Source organism: Chelonia mydas, chromosome 6, assembly GCF_015237465.2.
Source record: "Chelonia mydas isolate rCheMyd1 chromosome 6, rCheMyd1.pri.v2, whole genome shotgun sequence".
Taxonomy (NCBI): Eukaryota; Metazoa; Chordata; order Testudines; family Cheloniidae; genus Chelonia; species Chelonia mydas.
The window spans coordinates 71,879,074-71,902,300 of record NC_051246.2 but is presented as its reverse complement, the minus strand read 5'-3'; the positions used below and the strand labels follow the sequence as shown (position 1 = coordinate 71,902,300).

At 44.7% G+C, this 23,227-nt stretch overlaps 1 protein-coding gene across 1 annotated transcript in view; it reads left to right on the top strand.

Annotated features, from left to right (window-relative positions):
• Positions 1 to 9,545: 9,545 nt before the first annotated feature.
• Positions 9,546 to 23,227, top strand: part of LOC102930407 (transmembrane protein 151B) — a 37,115-nt gene continuing 23,433 nt past the window's right edge. Inside the window, exon 1 of the mRNA XM_007055774.3 lies at positions 9,546 to 10,142. Coding sequence (XP_007055836.1) covers positions 10,056 to 10,142 — 87 coding nt within the window. The 5' untranslated portion in view covers positions 9,546 to 10,055. The remainder of the gene's footprint in view (positions 10,143 to 23,227) is intronic.

Here is a 23,227-nt window from a genome sequence, read left to right as displayed (position 1 = left end):
CAGGTTGATGGGAGCACATTTTTCCAGTGCTCTGCTTGCTACATTAGCCTCCTGTCCAATACCAGAGCCACTTCAAAGCTCAGTTCTTTATTTTCAAAGCCATCAGTGGGTTGGCGATGATTATCTTAGTGACTCATCATGACAGCTGCATCCATCAGGAACTATGGAGCTGATCATGTCCAGAGGGAAACTCACAGGCACTGGGACCAGGTGTTCTTACCTACGGATGTACAATGCCCTTCCTCCAGAAATCAGATTGACACCAACTCTTGACACCTTCAGAGTGCAAGGTACGTCTCCTCCTTTTGCTATTAGCTTCACACAACAATAACACTGGAGAATAGCTGAGCAGTGCTTCCCTCAAGTTAATCAGCAAAGATAACCCAGTACACAAACAAAATTAAAATTAGAAGGCTCTTTCCACCATAGCAGCGTAACGAGAAGCAGCAGAGACCTTCTGACCACATGTTGCTCTCCATAATTCTGTTAAGAGACTTGATTGCTGTGTGTGTTAACGGTTAAATTAAGAGTACCTTTTAGTCTCATCTTATTACTGAGGAAGATTCTATTTTAAAACCAAAGTCTGTTTGGCAGTGGGTACTCTGAGTGCTGGCATGTTGCCTTTGAGAGAAATAAAAGCAGCAGCAACTGCCCTGCTTTCTTCCCCCGGGGGACCATCTTGGGAACACTCCAAGCTATCAGCTTGGCTACAGGATGGCATTGTCCAGATTGCTCTTTCTGGGTCAGAAACCTTGGGCCCAGGTCATCACTGGTGTAACTCTGCTGAGGTCTAAAGGTAGATTTGGCCTTTTGAGTTTAGTCTGGGATGGTGTTTGGCCAAACAATACCTGGTATGAACCACAATCCCTCCCCAGAGATGCAAAACAGGATGAATATTCACCTTTAACTGGTGAAGTCCACTGTTTTTTAGTGTCTGGAGCCACTGGCAGTTTATCTACCCCTTTGGCTGCTCCTCTGGTGAGACTTTTGCCTCAGACTTTTTGACTGCTCTGTTTGTTATTTAGTTGTGCTTTTGGCTCTTCCCAGCTCCCTTGTCACAGTCCCTGAGTTAACTATACCTCTGACCCACACCCCCTCTTTGTCTCCATATGGGCCCCCAACTCTAGTCTCAGGCCTCCAGTCATCCCTTTTCTCAGGACAGAATCCCACAGTTCTCTCCCCACTAGACCAAGGCCTTACACTGCAGACTCCTGCAGTTCACTGTGATTGCCTCAGCAACTCTGATTGCAGTTGAGCACCTGCAGTCCTGTTTTCTCAGAGGCAATGACAAGGTTATCCAGTGACCAGCCAGCTTTCTGTTTATTCAGAACAAAACAATTTCAGCTAAAACACATCTTCAAAACAATAATCACCTTATATGCATACCTAGCGTATCAGGTGGTCAGTCATCTTCCACATCGCATCCTGAAAGGTCCAAAATACTTCAGGTTCTTCTGCAGGCCCTGATTCTGCTAGAGAATCTCATGCTTGCCAGTTCTTAGATGGAGTGAGAGCGACCCTCCCCTCAGGTCAGGGACGTTTTTTATTCAGCTTCAAGTCTTTTGTCTGACAAGGCTTTTGAACCAGGTCAAATCAGTCTGTGTGCAATTCCCCAAGAGAGTCAAAACTTTTTTTTTTTTTTAAAAAAAAAAGCTTATTACCTGCATTGTTTCAGTATGGGGAATTTGCATTAATTACCAGCCCCCCATTATCTTTCGTTCCAGCAAAAAACATTCTTTATCTTATCCATTTAGCCAGGAATACAATCAATAGCCAGCTCGTAAAGATACATATAATATTTATACAATTAACACAACAGTCTTTGAATATTCCGTGATTCCATAGCATCATGTTTGTCACACTCCTATGTCCCTAAGTTTCAACTTGATTTCACTACATGTGAGTCTAGTGCTCCTGGAATGTGATGTGTTGGCATCTGTGGAGAACAAAGTCCTCTTTGCAGAGAGCAGGTATCACATGGGCAGTGACTGTTTAAGATTCCTCATGCTGGCTCACCTATGCAACTCTATCCTGCCTGGAGCTGAGAGGATAGTTCACTTTCCATCTCTGTGTAGGTATGTTCTCTCTCCCCAGCCATGTGAGCAGCACACTTTGAAAGAGGGGAGAGGACCTATAGTCTGAAGGAATAGGAGCAGGGAGGGATTGGAAGCAGCAGGACTAGGAGTAGCCCTTCCCCTCTACTATGTACCTTTGGAGATGACTCACAGCAGGGAGTATGTGAGGAGAGGCTGCTCTTAGTGAGAGCAGCGCAGAGCCAGTGTCAGAAGGGGCAATCAAGGTTTCTGTGAGTGCAAGATGGAGGGAGCAAGAGAGGAAGAGGTCATGGCTGGTGGGGATCTTTTTAGCGATGTAGTGGGGGTGGGCATTCCAGAGAGAGCAAGAGAAGGGGAGGAAGGAAGTGGAAGAGTGTGGATGAGTTTTGGAAGGGATGGGCCAGAGGAGGGAAGATGAAGGAGGGACCAGAGTTGGAGTAGTTGTCACCGAACCAAGGAAGAAGTGGCAGAAAAAAACAAGGTGAGAGAGAAATTTGTAGAGGTGGGAAGGGAGGCACAAGGATGGAAGGGAGAAAGGAGAAGGTAGAGTTGATATGAACCGCAAAGAGGGGAAGGTTGAAGAGGTGGGAGATGCAGTTGCCAGGAGATGGGAGAGGAGAGAGGAGCATTCCATACCCCTCCAGAATGGACAGGGAAAATACAATTGTGGGCTTTAGTTCTACCTGGGCAGCCCCAGCGCAGCCACTCAGGGCCTCATGGGACCTCAGGGCCTCATGGGACCCACAAGAGAATATGTCCTGTCACACCTACTATTAAATCCCAGGCCTCTCTACTGAGACTTCCAACAGGGTTGATAAGGACACTTATCCACTGGAAACTGGACTGAGTCTCTTCTCCCACCCCTGGGCCAAATGCATTTTACATAGTTCATTGAAAAGTCCTCATATGACAACAACCAACCCAATGATCATATTCCATTACCAATCCCTTCAACTATACAGCTCCTCAACATTCAGAATGGTTAATATTGGGGTCAGAAAATCCTCAGTAATGGATGCATCTTTTCACAGTGCCAGCCCATTAAAAAATAGGAAGTCCTTACAAACTAAGAGGGAATATTGCACTTGTCCTTTTTTGCTCCAAAGAGGCAAGAAAGTAAAAGCAATAGAGGATGCAATCCAAGTGCTGATAAATTATTGATACCCCCCTTCTGCTTTTTACTTACAAAAGGAATATCAAATCTCATTTTGTAAATGGTCGGGACAGGTTTTCTTTGGACATATCCACAATTTGATTAACAGAGATTGCATTAAGTTATGTAGGTGCCTAACTCACACTGATTTCAATAGGAGTTAGGTGCCAAAATGCCTTTGAGGGTTTGGGCCAAAGTGTTAGCACTGCAGCAATTTTACAGTCTTTGCAAATAGTAAGAGACATGTTTTGGGTTATGCTCTGATAAAGAGACATAGGTTAAAGGCAGCTCCACTGTCATGCAAAGTAATTGCTTTAACGTGTAATTAAGACCAGATACTCATCCCTATACTAGGGCCCTGATCCAAAGCCTGTTGAAGTTAATGGAAAGACTCTCACTGACTTTAACAGGCTGCAGATCAGGCCCCACAGTTCCTATGACTGCTAATGTAACACTTGTAGGACAATGTGACGTAATCTACTTGTAATGATAGCACCTCTCATCCAGGATGATCCCAATATGCCTGTGTACATATGTCAAATTACAAACCACATATATAGGAATCACTCTGCCCCCTACTGAAACGCAGCTACCTCTGGGACAGAATGTGGTAGCTGTTTAACTGTACACAAAAAGTTCTCACCAGTGTTCAGAGGAGGGAAAAAATTAAGAGTCATAATGTAATTACCCAAATTGGAACTGGATCAGGACAGAAGGTTTAACACCTCTCTTTTGATGAAGTTGTAGAGGATCTCTAATAATCATAAGTGCTCAGGACCTCTGTTTTCTGTGTCATCTGAAAGGCAGACAACAAACACCCATGCTCAAAGTGACTTAAGACAGTGATATAGCTCTGCAAATTTAGCCCCAGTATTCTCTCACTAAAATATAGAACAACATGCTGCCTGCTAAATTGTGAAATGGCCCCTGTGTAATCTTGGAGGAAGGGTCATCAAAACTTTAATTAACATGTGCTCTGTGTTCCCGCTCTGAGTGGTTGATTCTGACCTTACAGTAGCTACAGATATTGACTGCACCCACCTCTTATTGCTCTGCAGAGTGGAGGTGTCACTGAGGATGCATTTTGTTTCTTGTTTTACTAGCCATATAAAGAGAAAGAGACTAGGCATCAAGCCCAGATAGAGGGGGCAAACGTTAGGGTAGGGCATGTGAGTTTTGTGTGTCTGCCTGTAAAGCGCTTATCATACTTTGGCACTATATACATAATTATGCATATTTAATGTGTGTTAGAATAGAGAGAAAGGCTTATAAAGGGAAAAAATAGCCCCTTCAGGCAGATAGAGCAAGTGACACTGATCCGCTGATTTATGGAATTGCAGAATGAGCTTCTTTGCATGGATTTTGCTGTCCTCTCTAGAATTTAAGCTTTTGGGGTTTTTTTCTGTCCCTTCTGGTTGTGAAGACAACCTTCATAACAAGCGGATGCATTGAGTCTGCAGCTAGCGAGACTGAAGTGATAGCAAGTGAGATGTGACCACTTTCTGAAGCTTAATTATCAGGGACAGTAACAGCCATTCCTTCCCCCCCACCCCACCGCGTTCTCAGTTCTCATGTCTTTAGGCTTTTCCCATGCTTTGGTTCAACTGCAGCCAGAGCACTGACAGTACCTAGTGTACCAGGATGCCCACGTCTGTGCCTCAGACCAAGAACCCCAGCTGGGCTCAGGAGCAGAATCTCTACCTCTTCCGCACCTGATCCCTTCAGTTACCAGCCCTTGGTGTCAGCTGGCAGCAATAATCCTAGAAACCGTCAAGTTAATTTAAGCAAATCAAAGTTTATTCAACATACAAAACTATATGAATCTATGGAAATGAAAGCAAATCGCTACACTTCATACCACTGTCCAAGGCTGCCCCAACCCTCATTGGGTAGGTTCTTGCTTAGTACAGGTGAATGAATATTCAATAAGTTGGGGGGAAATATATCTTACATTCAGAATTCAGCCAGGTCCTTGTTTTTCCTTCCAGTCTGACTCAGCTTTCAACTCAGAGATAGCTCTCCCCTATGCCACTTGGCCCACCTGGGCTGATGCCTTTCAAGTATGTCAGGGGTGTGTGCACTGCAGCTCTGATCCAAAGTCCATAGAACTCAAGAAAAGTCCTTCCCCTGACTTCCATGAGCTTTGATCAGACCTGAAACCAGGTGGACCTCCCCATCTTGGTGGGATAAGACGCATGACTGGAATATTGGTATAGAAGGGTACAGCTTGCTCAGGAAGGACAGGCAAGGAAAAAAGGGAGGAGGTGTTGCCTTATATATTAAAAATGTCTAGTTGGACTGGGCTGAGGTTGAGATGGAAATAGGAGACAGACTTGTTGCAAGTCTCTGGGTAAGGATAAAAGGGGTAAAAAACAAGGGTGATGTCATGGTAGGGGTCTACTATAGACCACCTAACCAGGAAGAAGAGGTGGATGAGGCTTTTTTTAAACAACTAACAAAATCATCCAAAGCACAGGACTTGGTGGTGATTGGAGACTTCAACTATCCAGACATCTGTTGGGAAAATAACTTAGCAGGGCACCGATTATCCAACAAGTTCTTGGAATGTATTGGAGACAATTTTTTATTTCAGAAGGTGGAGAAAGCTACTGGGGGGAGGCTGTTCTAGATTTGATTTTGACAAATAGAGAGGAACTGGTTGAGAATTTGAAAGTGGAAGGCAACTTGGGTGAAAGTGATCATGAAATGGTAGAGTTCATAATTCTAAGGAATGGTAGGAGGGAGAACAGCACAATAAACACAATGGTTTTCAAGAAGGCAGACTTTAGCAAACTCAGGGAATTGGTAGGTAAAATCCCATGGGAAGCAAGTCTAAGGGGAAAAACAATTGAAGACAGTTGGCTGTTTTTCAAAGAGACATTATTAAGGGCACAAGAGCAAACTATCCCACTGCATAGAAAAGATAGGAAGTGTGGCAAGAGACCACCCTGGCTTAACCAGGAGATCTTCAATGATCTAAAACTCAAAAAAGAGTCCTACAAAAAGTCAAAACTTGGTCAAATTACAAAGGATGAATATAAACAAATAACACAAGTATATAGGGACAAAATTAGAAAGGCCAAGGCACAAAATGAGATCAAACTAGCTAGGGACATAAAGGGTAACAAGAAAACATTCTAAAATAAATTAGAAGCAAGAGGAAGACCAAGGACAGAGTAGGCTGGTTACTCCATGATGGGGGAAAGACAATAACAGAAAATGTGGAAATAGCAGAGGTGCTTAATGACTTCTTTGTTTTGGTTTTCATTAAGAAAGTTGGTGGCGATTGGATGTCCAACATAGTGAATGCCAGTGAAAATGAGGTAGGATCAGAGTCTAAAATAGGGAAAGAACAAGTCAAAAATTACTTAGACAAATTAGATGTCTTCAGATCACCAGGACCTGATGAAATGCATCCTAGAATACTCAAGGAGCTGACTGAGGAGATATCTGAGCCATTAGAAATTATCTTTGAAAAGTCATGGAAGACATCCCAGAAGACTGAAAAAGGACAAATAAAGTGCCCATCTATAAAAAGGGAAATAAGGACATCCCGGGGAATTACAGACCAGTCAGCTTAACTTCTGTACCTGGAAAGATAATGGAGCAAATAATTAAGAAATCAATTTGCAAACATCTAGACGATAATGAGGTGATAAGTAACAGTCAGCATGGATTTGTCAAGAACAAATTGTGTCAAACCAACCTGATAGCTTTCTTTGATAGGGTAGCAAGCCTTGTGGATAGGGGAGAAGCGGTAGATGTGGTATATCTTGACTTTAGTAAGGCTTTTGATACTGTCTCACATGACTTTCTCATAAACAAACTAGGAAATTCAACTTATATGGAGCTACTATAAGATGGGTGCATAACTGTTTGGAAAATCATTCCCAGAGTATTTATCAGTGGTTCACAGTCATGCTGGAAGGGCATAACGAGTGGGGTACCGCAGGAATCGGTTCTGGGTCTGGTTCTGTTCAATATCTTCATCAATGATTTAGATAATAGTATAGAGAGTACACTTACAAAGTTTGCGGATGATACCAAGCTGATACCAAGCTCAGAGGTTGCAAGTGCTTTGGAGGATAGGATTAAAATTGAAAATGATCTGGACGAACTGGAGAAATGGTCTGAAGTAAATAGGATGGAATTCAATAAGGACAAATGCAAAGTACTCCACTTTGGAAGGAACAATCAGTTGTACACATACAAAATGGGAAGTGACCGCCTAGGAAAGAATACTGCAGAAAGGAATCTGGGGGTCATAGTGGATCACAAGCTAAATATGAGACAACAGTGTAACGCTATTGCAAAAAAAAGCAAACATCATTCTGGGATGTATTAGCAGGAGTATTGAAAGCAAGACTCGAGAAGTAATTCTTCCACTCTACTCCACACTGATTAGGCCTCAGCTGGAGTATTGTGTCCAGTTCTGGGCACCACATTTCAGGAAAGATGTGGACAAATTGGAGAAAGTCCAGAGAAGAGCAGCAAAAATGATTAAAGGTCTAGAAAACATGACCTATGAGGGAAGATTGAAAAAAAATTGGTTTGTTTAGTCTGGAGAAGAGAAAAGTGAGAGGGGACATGATAACAGTTTTCAAGTACATAATAGGTTGTTACAAGGAGGGAGAAAAATTGTTGTTCTTAACCTCTGAGGACAGGACAAGAAGCAAGGGCGGTTTAGGTTGGAAATTAGAAAAAACTTCCTAACTGTCAGAGCGGTTAAGCACTGGAATAAATTGCCTAGGGAGGTTGTGGAATCTCCATCAGTGGGGATTTTTAGGAGCAGGTTGGACAAACACCTGTCAGGGATGGTCTAGATAATGCTTAGTCCTGCCTTGAGTGCTGGGGACTGGACTAGATGACCTCTCGAGGTCCCTTCCAGTTCTGTGATTCTATAATCTTGGAACAACCCTTCATAGCCAGGTCTCCAGAATTAGCTGGAGCAGTTCTCTGCCTCACAGTTGCCCTTCTAGCAGCCTCATGTTAGATATGCAAGGAGTGTGCAGCTGGTTCTTGACCCACATTGAAGGAACAAGTACCCTTAACCCACTTAGTTCATTCAGACCAACTCTTCTAGGAAATCCCAGCACCGCTCACTGCTTTTGATTGTGCAAGTGAACTCACCCACCAAGCATCCCTCTCTGCTCCAGAACCCTCCTGGCCCTGGACTACCACCCCATGGACCTGCCAGCTTCTTTAAACTGGGCTGGAGTTTATCAGAAAGGGGGCCAGCTTTAAAAAAGTAACATTATATGGCGGGACTGGGCGTGGTGGGAATACTAAAGCAAAAGAGATGTTTTGTGTTTGCTCACTTGCCTGCTGGTGAGACTTTAAAAAGCATTTAAAAATATATATACACCTCCATGGCACAGAGGGAGAAAGGGATCCCAGGACACGAGTCTCACAGGCGTGGAGCGTAATGAAACATGCAGCAAACATGCAGGGATGCAGCCTGACACCCCTGGTCAGATTGAGGGAAGTACGGACTGAAGGCCCAGAGCCATGGACTGGGCAGCCTGTTTGCAGAAGGCTGCAGTTGTGTGGAGGGGGATAGGGGACCGGGGATCTGTTGGAAACGAATGCGAACAAAAGAGAGGCTAAGGAAGCAGTGAGGTGTGTGGTGGGGGAAGGGAGGAGGCAGAAGCGAGCCTAGGGGCCTCTCCTTGCAGACTCGCATGTCAGGTGAAAGGAGGCATCGGTGATGGGCGCTGGAATAGGTGTGGTGCGGCTGAATGAACGCGCTCGTGCCGCAGAACCATCAAGGCCACGGCAATGGGGAGAAGGCAGGGAGCAAACCCCCGGTGGGGCTGGTTTTTGCAGGGGGCGCAGGTTTGTGATCCCAGAGATATGCATGGGGATCGTTCAGCGGAGAGTGTTAATACCGCTTCAAACAGCAAATCCCTCGTGCACCGCTGCGAGCCCCGGGCCTCGGGGCAGGAGGGAATGACTGCCCCAGACAGGCTGGAGCTGTGCTGTGCTCGGACCAAGGCGGCCCAGACGATTCTCGGGTCACTCGCGGCTGGCTGGCCCCGTGCACAGAAAGACGCTAGCAGGACCCTGGGATTTCTGGGCGTGGGGAAGATCCCCGCGCCCTGTACTCCCGGCAAACGGGAGCTGGGGCTTGTTTACCCAGGTGGCGACACCTGCAGAAGATTGTTTTCAAAACCCAGGGAGTCTGCCCAAGAGAGACACCCCGACCCCTCCCGCTTGCCCGCCAGCGGCCCGAGGAGGAACGCGACGGTCCGGCTCAGGGAAGCCCGGGGTGGGCTTTGGAAAGGGCGCTCCGAAGTTGGCAGGGACTAGCGCCGCTGCAGACTCCGGGGCTGCCTGCACACGCTGAGGCGATGCACTGACAGGGAGCGCAGGCGGGGAGGCTGCACCCTCCGAAGGGAAAGGGGACCCCGGCTGCCTGCAAAGCATCCTCCCCAGCTCCGAGAACGGCCTGTGTTGTCCTGGCTCAGGTTAACGATCCGCGGCTGCATTGCGTTGCCAGGCGGACGTCTCCCGCCGGTTGGTGGGAGAGGCACTTTCCCTAAATGCAGCTTCTGGCTTTGGCTGACAAAGTGACCATGCTTGCAACGCCACGGGACTGCGAGGGATTTACACTCCCTCCCTCCCTCCCGCCCCTCTTCATTCGGATTGTGGCGTGTGTGGGGAACGGCTCTGAATCGCGTAGCTTCTGCAGGAGCAGGACCCTGCCTTGGCGATGGGGAGAAAGCTGCAGTCTCGGGGCTTTCTGACTGGTAAAACCCGACTGTCCTGCTGGGAGGAGGCGCTTGGAAACCCTGCGGCCCCCGGGTTTATTTGAGGTGAGGGGGGCTGGGAGACAGGAATGGCAAAGAATGTCTTCGGAAGCAGAACCAGCTGCTGAAACAACTTCGAGCAGCCCAGAGGGAAGAGCAACGGCACCTGCAGATGTTCGAGAGGAGGTGAGCAACCCAGGGCGTATCTGTGCTGGGGGGTGGGGGGGGATCACTGGTGTACCTGTGTGCAGTGTGTGGCCATGTATGCGTGTGTGTGACAGCCCCAGCTGTGCGGATGGAGACACACGTCTGCATTGTCTACAGACCCAGGAGAAAAGTGATCGGTAATGGGTCTTGGTTCCTGAACTCGGCGGGAAAACCCGGACTGCGGGCAGGGCTCGATCACTTGCGGGGGTTGGTGTTTCTGGGTCCGAACTGGATTAAACAAATGAAACGGCGAGAGGAAATGGGGGGGGGGGGGATTTCAGTGCAAGAGAAACAGTCTCAGGGAGTGAATGTAAGGAGCTGTCGCTGCTGAAGTCTAGCCAGCTAGACGGGCGTTTGGGGACCTGTATGTGGTTTGTAATGCAAAGGAGAGAAAAAAATAAGTGATTGTAATGCAGCCTCGCTGGGCTTCTTGCAACCTTGTTACTGAGGCAGTAACCAGTCAGCCGGTATCCGTGGACCAGCCGGTGCAGGGCGATTTAATCCCACCCTACACAGTAGAGACTATCCCCCTCCATGCCCCTAGCAGGCTCCGGGAGCTCTCCACGGTGCTGGGGTTCTCCCCATGACAGCATCGGATTTACCCTGCACCACACCCTGCAGGGTGAGAGCTGGGTGAGGGGCTGTGCTTTCCCCACCACCCGCCCCAAAAGTCAAGGCAGAATCACCCAGTGCTCCTTTGCGGAGCCAAGCACCGGGTCCCAAGAAGGGATGGGAGTCTCGCCCCGCTTCTCCTGTAAGGGAGTCACAAGAAGGGCTCTGCGGCTGTCTGGCTGACATTACAGTTTCTTTCTTAACCATTGGCTGCTGCAGATTTATAGACTGTCCTGAACAAATCAGTGTCTCCAGACAGAATCATGAAACTGTCTCCAGACCTTTCAGTGCCTCTTGCTGTGATCTCTCTGAAACATGGATACCCCGCAGAACAAGCACTGGTTAACTTTAATGCCTGCTGACCCTAATCACTAACATTTGCATTTTTAATGGGCCTCTACACAATTACAATAAATGGCACCTTTAGGCAAGTACTAAAAATATGAGTGTGCTAAAAAATTCCTGAAGATCAAACAATATCAAAAGCCATACTCACACTACACTCTTACATGATTGTTGTTATAACATTACAGCGATGCAATATAATGTGCTGGGTATGTGGAATGCAAACCAGAAAGTTTCAAATGTAAACATTTAAGCCTTGTGTTTAAATATCTAACAATGTAGTACAGAACCAAATCCTGAAGTCCTTATTATGGCAAAACTAACTGAGTTCAATGGCAATTTTGCCTAAGTAAGGATTTCAGGATTTGGCCTCCAAAAACATACTCCTCTCCCCCTCCACACACACACATTTTTCAACTTCCAAGCAACAATCCAATTGGCTGAGGTCCTCAAGTGACTTAAAATAGCTTTGTACTATTGCCCTCCAAGACGATCACCTCTAATCAACTTGTGTTGTCTATTTGAAGGTTGACATAAAACATATTGACCCATAACCCTTTGGCTGAGACAGAGTCACATGACTCAATGATTGTAAATATAAGCACCAGAGCATCATCCTATGTTAGAATACATTTAGAGCAAAGAGATATTTAAGCTTTTTGTCACACTTAGTGCAGCATTTGGTGTTCACTTTTTTGCTCTTTTGCAGTTTCATAGGCTTGTCATCCCCCTTATGAGACATAAATCATAGGAGGGAGAGGAAGTTTTAAAGTAGTATGAAGTTATCAACAAATTTAAATGCTATTCCCTCCCCAAAGGAAAAGAATACGAGAGGCATAAACTATCAATCAAGGAACATTTCCACTTTTATTCAGGATAGCTCCTGCTGTTACTGCTGGGGCTCTGTCACTGATTCAGAGTGCCAAATGATCTTGTAAGTTTAAATAGAGCAGCCTCAGCAAACCCTATATTAAGTTCAAGTATATTTAGAGTAAACCACCTACAACAAAAAAACAACATTTTTTAAAGACTATAAAACTGACTTTTCAGCTTAGGTTGAAAAAGTTACTACAGAAGAACAATAATGTCCTCAGTCAGTGACTTAAAGTATTTTACCCCATAGTCAGTCACTTTTCAACTTGTGAGGCATACTTCACAACTGTAAACTTCAACTAGTATCATTCTACAATTGCTGATATCACTGGAACTCTCCAATGTAATTACAGCCTAATAGGAGATCAATAATTGGGTAGAGCTGGGAAGGAATTCTTGAATTAGCCAGTCTGTGGTCCTGAACCACAGAGGGTTTTCACTGTATTAATCCCATCACAAAAATGTCTAGACTCTTGCTGGACATTTCTGAAGATGAGAGTACTTGATCTCCACACTTATATCATGCTTAAATGATCCCCACTCTTAAATTTTTCCTCTGGTCCAAAGAAACATTTCCATGCTTCATTTTACACTAACTCCTTGTCTCATTATTTTAGCCTTATGTAATGAGTCCTTTCCTCCCCATCTGCCTGCACACACAGTTTCTGTGCAATGTTCTTAGGTCCCCCACAGCCCCTTAAGTGTCTGGTATAACATGGGTGCTTATCTATTATTCACACAATTTGTGTGTTCCGGTTTCTTTATAAATCATGGAAGAAAATCTTAACAGTGACTAGAAAAGCTTTTAATTGAAAAGACAAAACAAAACTGGTAAGTTCCCAAGCCAGTAGTAGATGTTTGAAACAGCTGAGTCTAAACAAATACAATTTAAAACAGACCTTTTGAAGACCAATTTGTTTTCAGTTACCTACTATGACCCTAATCCTGCATTATTTAAGTCAGTGGATCTTCACCATTGACTTCAATGAGTATAGAAACAAGCCCTAGGACTTAAGACCAATGTTCTGTGGTTCGCCCGCCCACTTCCTGGATCCCAATACAACTGACAATTAAAGCAAGACCTAGAGCTGGTGCTCTGTATTGTTTAGTAACGCCATCAGCTGTTGCACAAGAAACACAGACGCATTAACAAAGCTTTTGGTAGGGAAGGGAAGGAGAAATGATTTTCCAGGTATTTCAGAAGGTGTTTCCATATCTACATGGATTCTCCAGAAATATTTTCGCTCTTGTTTACCTTTTTTCTTGACTTCCTTTCCTGCTCTAACCCACCCTCCTCCATTGTTATGCTTTAACTGCTGGCTGGCCAAGTTTCCCAGACTGGAAATTACTGTGAGATCCAGACCCATACCCGGTGCAAATCAATGTATTTCCACTGATTTCAATGTGGCAATGCCAATTTACACCAGCTCAGGATTTGGCCTTAAATATCTTAATTTTAAAAGCTTAATTGGAAGTTTTATTTTAGCCAATTAAACTTCATGAATAAAAAGTCATTTATAACCTTCCATAGCTAAATAATTGCCAAGGAATCAGCAACCAGGATACCAGCAGGTTGCTGTCATTTTGAAATATTTGTTTGTCTCATCCATTCCTGTAGATTTAAATAGTGCTTATACTTTGCTGCTTTTAACTTGTCCTTTGTATTAAAAAGCTTTAATTGAGTGTGATACAATGTAATCAGTTAAGCTCTCCAGATGAAAGAGAAAACTACAAGAAGCCATGGGCAGACGTTACTGAAATCCGCAGACTCGAGGCTGTGTGACATGATCATAACATTACAGATAACAGACCTCTTAAGTCATCTCATCCATCTCCTGTTGCCAATGCAGGCACATGGAGAGCTTTATTTCTTATAGCATCAAAGAGTGCAAATTATGGTCATGATGACACCATTTAGTATTGCAACTTTAAAAAATATTGCTTATTTGTGAGCTTCTGGCTCTCTCTAGAGCAGCCAGCATGTTGTGTGACTCTTTTCTCTCCCACACACAAAAGGCCATACAATACAATGCATTTTCCATTTTGGGGTTTATTTTAATCACAGCTTCATGATTTTTCACCAGACCCCTCTCTCTGACATAAGTCTAGGCATCTCAAATGCACTTGTATTATTCATTTGCCCATTCTGTACCTGTCATATCATAGTCCCTTGTGTATCACTGTTTGCATGAAGTTCTGAATTCCTAATTTATGTCGTTCACTAAATTTTAGGTTGAATGCCCTAAATTTTCAGGCATGTTTAATGTTAATGTTAACAATCCCATTTCACAGCCTTGGAAATGCTAAGAACTGGATCAACTCCCCTTGCCTTTCTTCATGACTTAGATTTAGGCCTAACATTCTCATGTTCTAAATTTTACACTGTTTATGGACTGAATCATAATCAATGGAAGGTGACAAGAGGCGCAGGTAATTCATGGCATTTTCATCAAATCTTCATCTTCATCTGAGAAAGGTTTATGAGCCCTGTAGAGTAAACAGGGAGTGCAGCCTCCCAACACTGTAGATCTCCAGAATATGCAGGGATGGGAACCCACTTAGTCCCATAGAGGGACATTTCCTCCATGCTCCCCTCTTGTCCTCCTCCTTCTGAAGGAAGGAGCTGTGCTACATTCTCTTCTTTCTCTGCTCAATAGAAACAGTGCTGAGGGAGGGGGGAAGACTCATGCTGCTCCCAGTCAGGTATCAGGAGAGTCAGTTGGTGACAATCTTGCAGAGAGCAGTTGGTGTCTTTCTCATCCTTGCCCTCTCCAAAATTCCATGAAGCACCATCCCCACAGAGTTCTGGCAGAGGAGCTTTTGGGGATTCCCAGATCAAGAGCCGGGGGTGATGAAGCCAGAGAAGCACCATTTCCTCCTTGGCCCCTTCTGAATCCCATTGGCAAGAACTACCAAAGCAACATCCAAGATACCAGCAGGGGACTCACCAGAGCATCATACAGCAACAGCATCACCCTTTGTTTCATATTCTATCCCTTTGCTAATGTGTTCTAGTAACTGGTTCATTTTTTTTTTATTCATATAAACACAGCTGCTATGTACTAGGCTGATGTTTCCACCTCTCCAATTCCCTTACCTGATTGCTTTGCCAGAAGACTGTCCCATTTTAGCACATAATCCTTAGACTGCTGCTTTGATCATATACTAATTCTACATTTTCCGACACTGAAGTGTATTTGCCTCCTGCTGGCCCAATCACCTCATTCATCCAAATGCTTTTGAATCAGGACGGAAGAGGAAAGATCCCTTCTCCTCCCTACCTCTATTCTCCAACAAACATAATGCAAGGAATAAACTTGCTTTATTGATATGGATAACTTCACTGTAAATGCAGTTCAAAGTGCCAACCATAGCAGCAATGCAGGAAAATGGAATACCCTTCTTTACAGTTATTGTAGTTCCAGGGAATAGTTGCACTGCATATCCTGTCAACGGCTACTCCTAGCTTGCCATTGAGTCTTTTCACATCCTTTCTTATGTCCTGTATTTTTGTCCTGCTTTGTTTTCTAATCATGTGTCTATGGTCTGTGTTCTGGGGTTGGCTCTGTACTCTGTCCTCCGCACCAAAAGCTTATGATAGTGAAAAAAATAACCAAGAAACTGCACTTTCCTGTGTTTGAGCTTCAAATGGCAGCTATAACTCCAGCAGTACATGCATTTTAACAGTAGTGTCTTTCCATAGGACTCTAACAGTGTGTGCTTCCTCCTAGCAGTGGGTTTTTAGTACCTATGAAATTCCATCAGTTTGGATTTCCTTTCAATAATGCTCTGCTATGGATATCACTGAGAAGAAAAAAACATGGGAAACCACCTGATGGAACTACATGATCAAAATTGCACTAGCTCCTGAAAACCTCATTAATGTAATAAACAATATTCATTACTTCATCCGTCTGGTTTATTTAGGACTACAGTTCTTTGAATTGACTCTCAACATTTTTCCAAGCATTAAAATATAAATAAGTACAAAATAAGGGCTGGTCTACGCTGAAAAGTTACATCGGCATAGCAACATCTCTCAGGAGTGTGAAAAATCCACACCCCAGAGTGGTATAGTGTAGCCAACCTAATCCCTGGTATAGACAGCGCTAGGTTGATGGAAGAATTAGGTACCACCCATCAGGGAGATGAATTACCTACAGTGATGGAGAACCCCTCCTGTCACTGTAGTAATTGTCTACACTGAGCATTACAGTGCTGCAGCTGTATAGCGGTTGCATTTTAATTGTAGACATAGCCTAAGACTCAAAGAAACATTTAAGGTAGGTCCTTAAATACATTTGGTCAAATCTTCAGCTGGGGTAAATGGAGTACCTACATTGACTTCAATGGAACTAGGCCAGTTTAAACCAGCTGCAGATCAGGCTCATGAATTTAAATGGAATAGGACTGAATCAAATTGATTGTAACCACTGTGTGACAATGAATAGGAATAACTGTTACTTACTGGATACTCAGAGGAGCAGTAAATTCTCTTACTGGGCCTTATCCAACAATGCAGCATCAATACGGCCCTTGTGGAAAACCAGGCTTTCCTAATCATGAGTGATCTTGGAATAATATCCATGAAGGAGAAATGGACTCACAGTAAAGAAAATCATGTTTTGTTAGCATGCCCTGCTAACCTCTCTTCTCCCACCACTTCAGATGGAGAAAACTCTCCATGCCTGAAACCCCAAGAATGTTCCTTGTTTTTCTCTTTACTTTCCCCTGCTTCATCAGGGGCCTCATACTATGGCTAACCTCTCTCTGGCAGAGAACAGTTGGACCAGTCTCCCTCTGATGCTCACAAAGGCTATTTCTCTAGCCAGTGGAAGCTTTTGCTAGAAAGTGGTGTAAGGTACATCTTTTTCCTGGGAGCAGAGCATGCTGCCTCTGCCGGGATCCCAGCCTTTGCTTACCTCAGTCCAAGGGACCCACATTGGATCCCCTGAATAAGAGTGTATCGATCATTTATTTATTTTAATCCTTCCAGCCTGTACAATTTGAGAATTGGTATCTGTGCCTGATATTGCTTTTCTTGCCATCTCCTTCTGCCTCTTTGCAAAAGATGGTAGCTAAGTTTTTTCATCTCATCAGGAGATGTTGCAAAAAATGGAGGCAAAAAGACTGAGAAGCTCTGAAGTAGCACCCAGTGAGTAGCACGAGTCTTTAGGTAAGTTTGTAGTACACTGTAGCACGTTAACACTGACAAATGTTAGATGACAAACAGTAACCACTGAAAGGTTTGTTGAGTCATTATCACAACACGGTTGCAACGTCATAGCTAAGATTGTATTCATTTAAATAAGGAATTCAAGCTCTTTGCTTTTGATGAACAAGCCAGTGCATCTGCCCCAAATTTTATGTACATAACCTCTGAGGAAAACTTGAAGTTTCTGAGGAGTTTCAAGAAAATCAGTTAATTAGTTTCCAAGTTGTAATAAATGAAAAATTGGTCCACAAAAGAGTATGCTGAGTCTTGTGGTTTTTTAGGCCCTTCTAGCTTAAAAATTACAACCTGTAGAAAGTAAATTTAAAAAATGTACATAGAGTTCAGTGAGGTCTCTGGGTTATGTAATTATTTTATTAATTTAAAAAGAAAAATGGGGATTTATATAAAAACTGTTGGTTTACATGGCCATGAGCCGAGTGAGCCTATAGTTTATGATGACCAGGACCTTCTATCAAGCACTAGCTGTTGGTTCATCTTGGACCAGGAGCTCTGTCACAGTGGTCATCCAATTCTGGAGTGGCACCACCAAGTCATCTGGGCACTATGTAACTGAGCTACTTTCAATCTGAATATCCCTGGGAAATTAATACACACTGTTGTGTGTCAGTCAAGGTTGTTCTGTACATAATATACCTAACATAAAACCACATAAGCATGGAAAAGAAAAGTGAAGGTACCTAATAGTAAACACCTTCTACTCCTCCTCCTCAACCCAGAGACACAACACCCCACCATTGGAACAATCACCATACACCACGGACAACACACATCACAACCTTCACTCCACCCCAATAGGGATCCCAGGCCTCCATTCCCCAAACATGAGAGAGTGTGATGTTCCAGAAACGTGCAGAACGTAGTAAGGGGTGAGGGCTGGGAGAAGGCTGGTGATGAGTTTGGGGAAGGGAGTGCTGGAAGGCTGGCATCCCTGCCAGCAGAGTTAGGGTTGTGACGTGTTGTCTGTGGTGTATGGTAGTGGTTCCGGTGGTGGATGGTTGTCTGGGAGAAGGAGTAGAGGGGATGTACTATTAGGTGCCTTAACTTTTTATTTCTTTGCTTTTGTGATTTTTGGATTAGGTATGTTATGTACAGCGTAACCTAACTCACACACAATGTTGTGGTTCTGGGTACTAATATAATACCTGCTGGCTCATTACAGGGCACTGTGTTAATCCCCAATTCAACACCCAGCCCTCTGAGGGCTCCATAATCTCCAAAACACAGGAAAGGGAAGTGACATCTGAGTTCAGAGAGGAGGGAGCAGAGGCTGCATGGGAGCTAGAGCAGTGGGCTGGAAGCAGCAGCATGGGAACTGGGACTGAAGGGCTGAGAACCAAGCTGGGAAGCAGCCAGTTGTGGGCAAAGGGACTAGTGGTATCTACAGCTGGTGGCCAGCCAGGAGGAGCCTGCAGACTGGGGCAGCTATGTGGAGTGGCCTGAATGAAACCATAGGTGCTGAACAAGGGGACTGGACTCTGGCTGGAGGATGTGCAGGCCAGTGTGTGCTTGTCTCCAGGAAAGGGGAGGGCTGGAGTGATTACTCCTGGCATGAGAAGCCCCACTTTGACACGACTCGACTGCACTTAGGGGCTGCATTAGGACTTATGGAGTACCATCTCTTTTGTGCTGTAACTTAAAGCAATGGTGCCTAGGTAATCTGCATCCTATTTCCAGCAGCTCTAGTAAAGAAATCCTCTGTTACCAAAGACATCAGTGTTTTCAGGGGTTAGAGCTGGAAAAGCCTAAGGCTTGGAGCGCCTACAGCACTTGCACCGACCATGTGGAACCCGCCACCAGCCACCTAGGAGCTGGTATACCCCCAACAAACTGGTGGAAGCAGTGGGATCCCACCAATAGCCCAAAATAGAGGAGAAGAAACCCTTCCAATTGACAAGAGGTTGAATGGCTGGCTGTCACGGAGTCACCGGGCGATGCTTTGGAATTACTCCATATGAAGCCAGTCAGGACTCTGGGGGAGTTTCCTCTCTCTGAGCAGACTGTCTCCAGGGCAAGAAGCTTACACAGCTTCGACCTTCCTGGGTCTGACCTCGGAGCATTCAGCATCCTCTTCTCACACCGTGCGCTTCCCACAGCGAGTCCTCACAGGCGGGGCTCCTGGGGAAGCCAGAGGGCCCTGCACCCCAGTTCCACAGTCAGACGTGACTCTCAGCCAGCCAGTAAAACAGAAGGTTTATTAGACGACAGGAACACGGTCTAAAACAGAGCTTGTAGGTACAGGAAACAGGACTCCTCAGTCAGGTCCATCTTGGGGGCCAGGGAGTTCAAAGCCCCATCTGGGCCTCCCTCCATTTCCCCAGCCAGCTCCAAACTGAAACTCTCCCACCCCTCCTCTGGCCTTTGTCTCTTTCCCGGGCCAGGAGGCCACCTGATCTCTTTGTTCTCCAACACCTTCAGTTGGCACCTTTGCAGAGGAGGGGCCCAGGCCAACAGTTGCCAGGAGACAGGGTGTCAGCCATTCTCTGTGCAGACACCATCACACTGGCCCTCTAGGGCTCTGCAACAATCACACACCCTTATCCCACCACCTAGATACTTAAGAAATGCCTAGGGGAAACTGAGGCACACACACAGTATTCAGAGAAAACATTAAGAACATTCCCACTTCGTCACACTGGCCAGAAGTGCAAGTACCACGTGCAAGAAACAAACCTCTGGAGGACTGTTCTTTGGATGGAAATGAGACAGCAGGGTAAGAGTAGGTGTGTCCTAGGAGGGGGAGAATGACACCCTACCTCCATGCTCAAGATATACAATACAGTGGACCCTACTACCCTACTGGGATTTCAACACCAAAGAAAGATGGTTTATAACAGTCTGCTGGCCCCACCATGAGGTCCTGTGGCTTTGGGGGTGTGGGTTGGAATCCCATAGCTACCACAAGTTTGTAACTGACCCATTGCAGGATATGACTGCTCCCAAGCTGCCTGGCCTTCTCTTCATAGCCAGCTCCCAGGCTGCTGCTTTGCGTTTTCAGGGTGTCTTTAATAAGGTGATTTTAAATCGCTTCACAAACATGAATTCTCAATGTCCCTTTGAGGCAGGTGGTGTGTTTTCTATTTTATGGATGGGTACACTCAGTCACAGCAAGATTAACTGAGGACACAATGAGTCAGCAGCAACAAAACCCAAAACTCCTGGCTCCCGGCCCACTGGACGCACTGGATAAAATTAAACTGATATGTGAGTATGCCTCAGCTGAAGTCCTCTAAGTGCTATGCTTTCAGAATCTTTGGCAGAACTTGTCTGTGTGACCTTCCTTTGGGAGGCAATATTTACCTTCAATTCTCTTTTCTCCCAGAGAAGTGTTCACTGCACAGATTCTAGCTGGTATTAACAGGGGCACTGTTATAATTACCACACTGCCAGGGTCCTTGCTACATTTGACAAGGTGTGGATGCAAGGAAACATACTCCTTAAACCCCACTTTTCTGTGGCAGCATTGCTGATGCTGTAACAATGGCTGGACACTACTGTGAGGATCACACACTGCTAGCACTGTGAGGAAGCTACCGCAGCTGATGCCTGACCCTGGTAGACACTTCAGTGATAGAAGTTCCCTTACAGTAGCATTAGCTGCCACAAACAGGTTATTACTGTGAGGAAGCGGTTACATGGATTCACAAGGCAGGTGCGTGTGGAGTCTAACCAAAGAGTCATCACATAGGATAAAAATTGAAAACTTTCTAGTTAAAAAGTAGAAAGGAGGAAATAACTGCAGAGGTGTGAATAAAAACTATCTGAAAACAGAACAATTATTCTTAAAGGGCCTGAGCCAAAGCTCACTGAAGGCAATGCACATACTAACATTGACTTCAGTGGGGTGTGGCTCAGTCCCACAGAATATTTCTTTTGAGGATTTCACAGAACTTTATATTCACAGATTAAGTCCTACAGGATCCCTATGACGTGGAAAGGGATTATTATGATTATTATTATTTATTTATTCTAAGTGTCTAGGTAAATTGAGGCACCAGAGGTCAAATGACTGGTCTAAGGATAGTGAGTTGATGGTAAGGTCAGGCACAGAGCCTTGCAGTTGTATTTTCCACACCCCTGTAAAACCCACTAGCCAGTTTCACTTCCTTTGAAAGCTATAATGACGGTCTTGGACAGCTATGTAGGACACTGACAGGTGAAGAGACCATGCATCCCAGTTTTATTGGTACAGTCCTCATTTTTCATATAACATCCTGGTGTCTCAGGAATTTCTTTCAGGACATCTTACATTTCCTTTTTCTTTTCTTTTCTTTTCCCATTTCATCAATCGAACCTTTTTTAATGCAAAATCTTTGTTCAGGACACACTGCTATACGAAGTAAAACTTGCTCTGTGCTTACCAGAGATAACAAACAGTCCCGTGGAATGAGAGTTCAGTCTGCTGAGCAGAATTTGGACTGAAAACTTTAATGCGTGTAGTCATGATCAGCATCTACTCTGAGTAAAAGAGTAGCTCTAACACTTGTTCAGCACTGGATGACGAACTCATTCAGAACACAGAATTACTGGGAAGAGTCCTCCTCTCCTGGAAATATACACATTGTGTTGCTGCTGAGTCAGAATGCAGCAGCAGCAACATCAGCACACGTTTTAAAAGGTGGCACTTCTCTGTGCATTAATGTTTTGTGACCATGTAAAATGTTGCCACAAAAGTGGGCCTTTTATAAAATTCTGAAAATCACGGTCACCTTATTGATCAGGATCCTTTGCTTAGAAAGCTACCTAATTTTTTGGCCCTCACCACTGTAGAATCTGAATGCCTTAAACTCATTAATGGATTTTGGACCAAATTCTTCTCTTCATGCCATTGGTGTTGAAGTAGGGGGCATTCCCACCTGACCTGTTCTTAGTATATTACAGACACTGGCTAAGATCCAAATTTACTTCTCTCCTGGGGTTTTCTTTACTTCTAACTTGAAGAATAAACAAGCATCCTGCAAGAGCTTGCCCATGAACTTGACTGCTTTCAGGGTTGGAGGCTCCTTCTGTCCCTGCCTCTGGTTCCCTCGTCTTCAGAGGGAGGCTCAAATGTTTTTATAAACTAGGTTGAAGCCAAAAGGACCCATCTGGGACGGTGGCCAGTGTGAGTCAGTAGAACAGCTTTGTGTGTTTATGCAAGGTCCTAGAGCTCGCCACTCAGACCAATCAGCAGAAGAGCTCTGCCTCTCTCTTCTGGGTACTATAACCTGCCATCCTGATACAGGCAATTACTAAGGAGAGAATTTGCCCCCCTCCATTTTGCATGGCCTTCTCTCTCTAAACAATCAGTCTGATAACTTGATTTAATGAGAGGAAAACAGAAGCTGCAGAGATTTAAAACCAAAAGAGATTCAGGTGCACAAGAAGCAGATGGGAGTGATAAGGACTAAATCTTCTGCAGAAATAAATACCTCTAGGTTTGTGACACTACAAAGGCACGGATTGTGTGAAAATTATTTTTTTTTAGACCATAGGAAAGAACATTTCTGAGCAGCATTTGACACCACAGCTTTTAAAAGGAGAGTTATTGAACAAAGATTTCACTTTGATTGGAATTCCATCCCAGAAGAGCAAACAGTGCATTTGTAACATATACCCAATAACAAACAGGTGCTGTGGGGAAATCCTCCTGGATGCTACATGACTCTTTCCGTTAAATTCTCCCCTTATATTTTCCTCTCTATACACTTTGGCAGCCATGCTTTCAGCACTTCCTGTTGGCCGAAGGCCATGACATATGGGTCCACATCTTGAAATTTAGGGGTGGTCAGCTTCCTAATTCAGGGATGTTGGCAGCTAGAATTCTGGTTCAGGACCTTCTCTCGTTATATGGATGTCAAATTAAACCTGATATAGGGGTTCAGCTGGAACTAGATTGAAAAAGGAGCATGTGCATTGATTTTGAATGGTTCCCAGTCAGTTAACTTTCTTCTCTAGACATCCCCACCTCCACAGCGTTAGACAATGGTTATGCTAACTCCCAAATGGTCAGAAGAAAAGT